At 57.8% G+C, this 6836-nt stretch overlaps 2 protein-coding genes across 2 annotated transcripts; both read right to left on the reverse strand.

The window, feature by feature from the left end:
• Positions 1-787: 787 nt before the first annotated feature.
• Positions 788-1891, reverse strand: LBRM_30_0500 (conserved hypothetical protein; the record flags this gene model as incomplete). Its single annotated transcript, XM_001566633.2, has 1 exon — positions 788-1891. The coding sequence occupies one exon, from the start codon at positions 1889-1891 to the stop codon at positions 788-790; it is 1104 nt and encodes a 367-aa protein (XP_001566683.2).
• A 764-nt stretch (positions 1892-2655) lies between these two features.
• On the reverse strand, positions 2656-4320 carry QSOX (putative quiescin sulfhydryl oxidase; the record flags this gene model as incomplete). Its single annotated transcript, XM_001566634.2, has 1 exon — positions 2656-4320. The coding sequence occupies one exon, from the start codon at positions 4318-4320 to the stop codon at positions 2656-2658; it is 1665 nt and encodes a 554-aa protein (XP_001566684.1).
• Between the last annotated feature and the right edge of the window lie 2516 nt (positions 4321-6836).

Raw genomic sequence — 6836 nt, forward strand, 5'->3', positions numbered from 1 at the left:
CGAGGGAAAGGAGAGAAAGGGAGGCAAAGTAGAAAAGAGAAAAGAGTAAGTCAGAGAAAGAGAGGCGAGGTGAAAAAGACGCGCTCATATTGCCACCAACAGCGGCAGCAGCAGCAATGGCATTTCACCGCAGCACTGCTACTGGGGTGACAGTGGCACGAAGCTACAGTGGGCCTCGGCCATGCCCCCATCACCTCAGCTTCTCTACAGAACTGAGAGACCTGCCACTTTTTCCCTTGTCATCATGGGCACACGAAAGTACGCAAGCATTTGAGCGTACTCGAGCACTGAATGGAGAGTAACAGGGAGGGGTGGCGCTGGAACGCAGTCCCGTTGGCTGTCGACCTTCACTTTACTGGTGTCTTCCTCCAGCGAAGGCAAGACACTGCCTCTGCACCCTCCCCCTAGAAGGGTACCTCGATAGGGGGAGAGCAGGCTAGCGGAGAGGGGAGGGGGTGGCACGCCGATCAAAGCGGTCGGTGTGTGTGTTCTTCGCCTTGAGGGGTGTCACTGCCCGTGTCCTGTCCTCTTTTTTTCCGCTGTGTATCCTGTTCGGACAACGGGCTGCTGGACTCTCAGCGCGAAGGGAACCGGGAAAGGAGTAGAAGAGCGGGAGAAGCGAGGGGAGCGGCTCACGTGAGCCCTCAGTGGCTGGACAAAGCAGAACGTAGGACGTGAACAGAAAGAGAGACATGCCTCGCGGTTCCCTATGCGCTCTGTGCCCCTCTCCCTCCTCCTCCACTCTCGCTCCTCTCCCTATGAAAGTGACCGGCCCGTCGCCCTTTGGCTAGCTTACAATCAGCTGCACCGACAGCTCCGTCGGCGTCACAGTGACCGAGGAGCCAGCAGGCACCTGAACAGCCTCACCGTCCACCATCAGCAGCGATGATTCCGGGCTTCCCTCACCCTCATCATTCACTGGTAGCTGGGTCGAGGATGTTGCAGCATCCGAGAGCTCTGAAATAGAAGCGAAGTCGATTCGCACGCCGCGCACCCCCTCCTGCATCGCCACGCCGTCCTCAGCCAGAATGCAGCCTTCCCTCGCCTCTCGGTGCAAAAGGTGCCACATTCGCAAGCGGCTCACCTCCGCTGTGGCCGTGGTGACGGTTAGTTGCCGCCGGTGGTACGTCGCAGTGGGAGTGAGAGAGTAGCCGGGCTGCAGCTGCGGCATCTGCGAGGCAACGAGGAGACGCAACGGACCAACCTTGGAGGAGGCCACGCCCTTGTTGCTCATGTGCGTCAGCACCGCCGTGGAGTTAGGCTGCGTGTGCTCGATAGTGGTGAACAGTGCTGTGGCGGCAAAACCACGGAGTCCGGCGGGCAGGAAAACGTAGTCCTCCTGCGCCTCTTTCCAACTGCTCTGCCGCTGCACTGACGCCGCGTAAGTGCCGGTGGAAACGTAGGAGCACATGTAGCGCATCGGAAACGCGCTTGAAGACGAGTGTGGACGGCGCAGGTGCACGGCCCACAGCGGCACACGAGCGGTGCGGCCCACCACGAGACTCGAAACGGCGCGCTCCGCTGACGTGACACCGAGCGAGGTGGCAATGGAGTTGTGCAAGCCGGTTGGCACCAAAAGAAGCGGCACAGCCTCCAGCAGCGACCGTGGCGACACTTCTCTGCTCGGCCCTGTGCCTGTGAACGACATGGATGCAATAAGATTGAGAGCTCTGTTCACCGTGCCGTCACCACCGCAGAGCACTAGGGCCTCCGCCCACGGCAGCGCCCGCTGCAGCTGCTCGGCAGCATCATCATTCGGGATGTGTACGTCGTGGTGCACAATGCCGGCGCGATCGAGGTACCCTTTCAGCGTGCTGGCGAAGGTCTGCACGGTATGGCGTCTACCACTACGGCTGTTGACGACGAGCACGCACCTCTTCAGTGAAGGCATCCGAGTGCCTTGGGATTGACCTCTCGCGAACGCTTTCGCTCTCTCAGCTTTGTTTTCCTGCTGACCTCCTTAAGTGGGGCACAGGTACGCACCACACGCATGCACGCACTGAATAGTGAGTGGGGCTCGTGTAGGGGGGAGGGGGGGCGCAGGGCTGCACGTCACGACGTATGAGAAACAAACGTCTGCCGAGATCACTGGGCGTTGATCGGGAGCACCGTAAGTCATTAGGGAACACCAAGTGGGTGCTCTTCAAGGGAGAGCAACGGGGGAGGGGAAGAAATGGCAGTGAAGAGAGTCGTCAAGTGGTGCACTTGAAACGTGGAAAGAAAACAGCAGCACGTATGCATGCACCCCGTACAGGTATCAGCCAGCAGAGTCCTCCTTTACAGTGCTTGGGATCTGGTGACGTAGCGGCGGTACTGAGCAGCTGATGTGGCCCTCTGTGTGAGAGGGGAAGGGAGGCGCAGGCAGACATGCCTGATCAGCTCACTCCAACTCACCCCCCCTCCCTCCCCCTTTCTCTTTTCCTTCTGCCCTGCTCTCTCAGGCCACCTTTCGTTGTTGCTCGGCATCTTTGGCAGTGAGAGCAACGCCTGAGTGCATGTCCATTGTGCGGTGTTGAGCGACGCACTGAGGCAAGAGAGCGCGCGCACACGTGGGTGTGCAAATACAATACGCAGATGCATCAGCAAGATCAAAGATAGGTCATCACGCCACCAGCTCTATCACTAAGGTGTGCGCAACTCGAGCATTTCAGCCTTCTAGACTTGAGCTCGAAGGGGCAGAATGGGACGGCGTCGCTTCGTGCCAGACGTGCGGGCACGTCGCAACACGTAAATCATACCCAACACGACTACCGTGGCGGGGAAAACGATGGTCAGAAACGCGTTCATGCTGAGAGAGTCACGGTACGCTGTGATAGCCTCCCCATGATGGTTCGCCGCTCTCCTTGTGAGGGGGAGCGTCTCCGTGCCGGTCGTCTCGTACAGCGCTGTGGGGACCCACTTGTAGTGGGATCGCAGGTACTTGGATACCTCCGTCACCACAAAGCGTTCCTCGTCATTGCTGGTGACGGCATCACGATAACATGCAGGGCACAGCCTTGGGTCCGGGAAGATCCGCTTTCGCACCAGCGGATCTGCCCCCTCCTTCACCTCGGCTAGACGTCGGTTCACCTCGTTGTGGAAGCGCCATAGCTGCAGCACCGGGTCCTTGTCCTTCTCTGGCTGAAAGCGAAGGAAATGAGTGCGGCAGGCATCACAAGAGAAGAAGTTTCGCGCGTAGTCGAGAATGATGAACAGCACCTCGGCGTTGTTGCTGTCAGCGTCCGCGTGCACCACATTCACTGTCAGCGCGTGGTAGAGCAACCACATGCCACACGGAAACCCACGGTAGCGCCACGAGGACCCCTTGCATGTTTGCCAGCGCAGATGCCGCGGCGTCCCCTGGTATGGGATACCGGCGGACAAAACGAGCTTTTGCCAGTCGGCCACAGAGACAGAAGCAAAATCGTCTACGCTGTACTGCATGTTATCTACACTGCGGTTGGCAGCCATGGAATACAGCAACACATCCGCGCCAAGTCCAGGCAACCGCTGTTGCACCACCCGGAGAAACTGAAGAAGAGCGCGGCGCCGCGCAGCGGACTCGAGGCCTATCAACGCCACTTCGTGGTAGAGAGTTTCTAAAAATGCGTTGGCGATATCGACCATGTGAAACGTCGTATCCTCCACAAATTTTGTAGCGCCAGCAGCGTATGGGCCCACGCCAGCGCCAGCCTCCGCGGCGTCGCTAACCTTCAGGTTGCGCAGGTAGCTCCGCATGTGCAGACAGCGCTCCTTACTCGTTGCCGCCCACAGGCTGGCCGAGGCAGAGCCCCAGACTTTGCGCGCGGTGTCGAAGTGCTCCTTTATATATCCACCTTGTCCTAGCAAAACCCGCGCCATCGTGATGGGCCTCGCCTCCGCTACACCCTCGTCGACGTCCTTCTTGTTAGCGATGACTGGGGCGAGAGTAGACTCCTTAGTGGACATGTTGAGTGGGAGGAGGAGGTAAAGAGAGGGCACGGCGTGCACCTGGAGGCGGCGGCACTCTTCCGTGCTTGTCTCGCAGTTGAGAGCTGCCACTGTGACTTCGTTCAGGACATCTCCGCTGTCTTCGGTCGTCTCTTTCGCGAGGCGGGAGATGTCTGGGGCAGAAAGGCGGCAGTGCCCGCAACCACCTGAGTAGGCGACCAGAATCCATGGGCACATGTGCGCCGACTCGTGCAGCCCCCCCAAGCGCGTGTCGTGGATATCAATCACCTCGAAGGCATCCAGGAAGAGCGAATGCGACTGGGAGAGAAATGTAGCGCGGCCGGGGCAGCATAACACAGCGAGAAACCACAGAGAGAGGGCTGTGGCAGCCAGCCGGGGAAGCAGTGTCATGGATGACAACACCAACGAAGATGAAAAACGAAGAGTTCAGTGTAGAAGGGAAAAACGAGACACGAAGCTCGGCCTCTCATATCTCCACGAGCAGAGAAGGGGAAGAAGCAGAAGTGGGTGGTGAGATAGCCACGGAGCCGCGGAAATACCAGCCCAGAGAGCGAGAACGCAGGAAGATAGGCCGAGACGAGCGCAAAGAGGAGCTGTTGCTGCTACTGGATGAAAGAGAGGCGATTCTTCTGCTATCGATACCTGTTCATAGATGACGACACAAACTCGAGTGCCGCTCATCGCCGTGGGTGTGTGTGGGTGTGTGTATGTTTGATGGAAGTAGGTGGAGGGGGGTGGCAGGGCGGGGAGGCAAAGAAGTGTATGCATGTGGAAAATATGGAGTGAAAGAGCGAGAGGAATGCACCTCCGCCGACTGCTAAAGATGGGGAGTAAGAGTCCAAGAGCGACAGGTGCATGCAGCATGCCCCATCGTCACAGGCAACGTTGAAGGCCACGGCTGCCGTCGCCTTGATCGTCTGAGGGAAGGGAGAGGGGGTGTGATAGGAAAATGAGGACACAACGACACGTGCTCGAGCATCCCGCTATTTGACTTCCCCCTGTTACGGCTTCTACTTCACGCAGAATATGTGCGGCATACGCGCAGATGCCTTTCTCGCTGATGTGTTCCGCCAAAAATGAGGTCCTCAACTTACAGGCCCGTCCATCGCCAAGCACCCCCTACGCCTCGCGGCTGCTTTGCTGCCAAAACTAATCAGCAAAGGGCTACTTATGATGGCCAAGACACAGGATTAGCAGCTGCTTCACAAGATATATAGAGAGAGAGATGACGTACACATAGTACAACACAGCATGAAGCATTAGGGGGGGAGGCAAGAGCAAGACAAGAAAAGCTAAGGACAACAATGAGGTTTGCCCCCTCGAAGCCAACAGAGACCGTATGGCATCATCAAGCTCTTTATCGCCGCTACGCAGTATCACCACCATACCTCGCCTAGTTCTCCATTACTCACAAAATACTACACCCGCGCTGCACTCGCATAATTTCAGTGTCACATCGTCCACCACGAACAACAGCCCATCTAACGGTGCACACTCTTTGCCTGCGCATGCGTGCGTGCGCAGCGGTGCCGCCACACTCAGCACTGCGTCTCCTCACAGTCCGGCACGGCACAGGCATACATCTTTCTGCTCTTCGCCAATACAACACGCGATCAGGTCCCGCAGATAATAAAGTCGTGCGCGTCACCACCTCGGCAAAGGCACAAACGAGAAGGCCGGCACCACAGCAGCCACACAGCCACACACACATGTGCACACGTACAGCACTGCAGCAACGACGCACCGCAAGCAATACAACACAGCCCGAGCACATCCACACACACACACGCACACGTGCACACGCGCGCGGTAGACCCACTCAGCTTGCACCGCTTCAACGCGAAGGGCGCTCGTTGCGTTTTTCGTGATCATGCAGGATGCATCAGATACCACAGGAATGCACGGTGAATCATCACGTAGGGGGTGCAGGAGAAGCACTGTACACACACATGCCCGCTGGCTCGCTCTCCTTCGAAGACTCCTTGGTGCGTGCGTGCGCAGCGGTGCCGCCACACTCAGCACTGCGTCTCCTCACAGTCCGGCACGGCACAGGCATACATCTTTCTGCTCTTCGCCAATACAACACGCGATCAGGCCCCGCAGATAATAAAGTCGTGCGCGTCACCACCTCGGCAAAGGCACAAACGAGAAGGCCGGCACCACAGCAGCCACACAGCCACACACACAAACACATACACATACACACACACACGCACACGTGCACACGCGCGCGGTAGACCCACTCAGCTTGCACCGCTTCAACGCGAAGGGCGCTCGTTGCGTTTTTCGTGATCATGCAGGATGCATCAGATACCACAGGAATGCACGGTGAATCATCACGTAGGGGGTGCAGGAGCGAAAGAAAAGGGTGGGTGGGGGTAAGACAGGAGGGCCAGACGACGGTGCCGATCAGCGCAAAGGGAGGGGAATATGTGCGTTACAGCGTCTACTGTGGAAACCAAAGGTCCTTCTCTGTAGTGTCCAGAGGGAGCCTGGTCACCATTTTCGGTCGTTGAGGGTGACTGCGTTTGTGTTTCGCTTTGAGGGAATACAGGCGCCGAGCTATTCCGGTGTCTCTGAAAGCGCGTAGGCACTACAGGAGGAGAGGTAAGACACCACACACACACACGCAGAGAGAGAGAGAGAGAGAGGGGGGAAGAGAAGGCAGATGGGGAACGACAGGAGCGTGGCACGGACTGATAGGTGGGTAAATGAGACTTTGCGAAGTGAGCCCAAACTTTCGCGTGAAAAAGGCGCATTGCAAACGCAGAGGGGGCAAACGACGCGTGAGCACGGCGGCACAATGATGAGCAAAGCACCGTCGCTGTAGCAGGAAGTTGGGGCCGGGGTGTACCGCCGTGCAGCAGATGTCAAGCGAAAAATATAAAAAATGGTTTCGCCTTTTT

This window comes from Leishmania braziliensis, chromosome 30 (assembly GCF_000002845.2).
Source record: "Leishmania braziliensis MHOM/BR/75/M2904 complete genome, chromosome 30".
NCBI classification, from domain to species: Eukaryota; Euglenozoa; class Kinetoplastea; order Trypanosomatida; family Trypanosomatidae; genus Leishmania; species Leishmania braziliensis.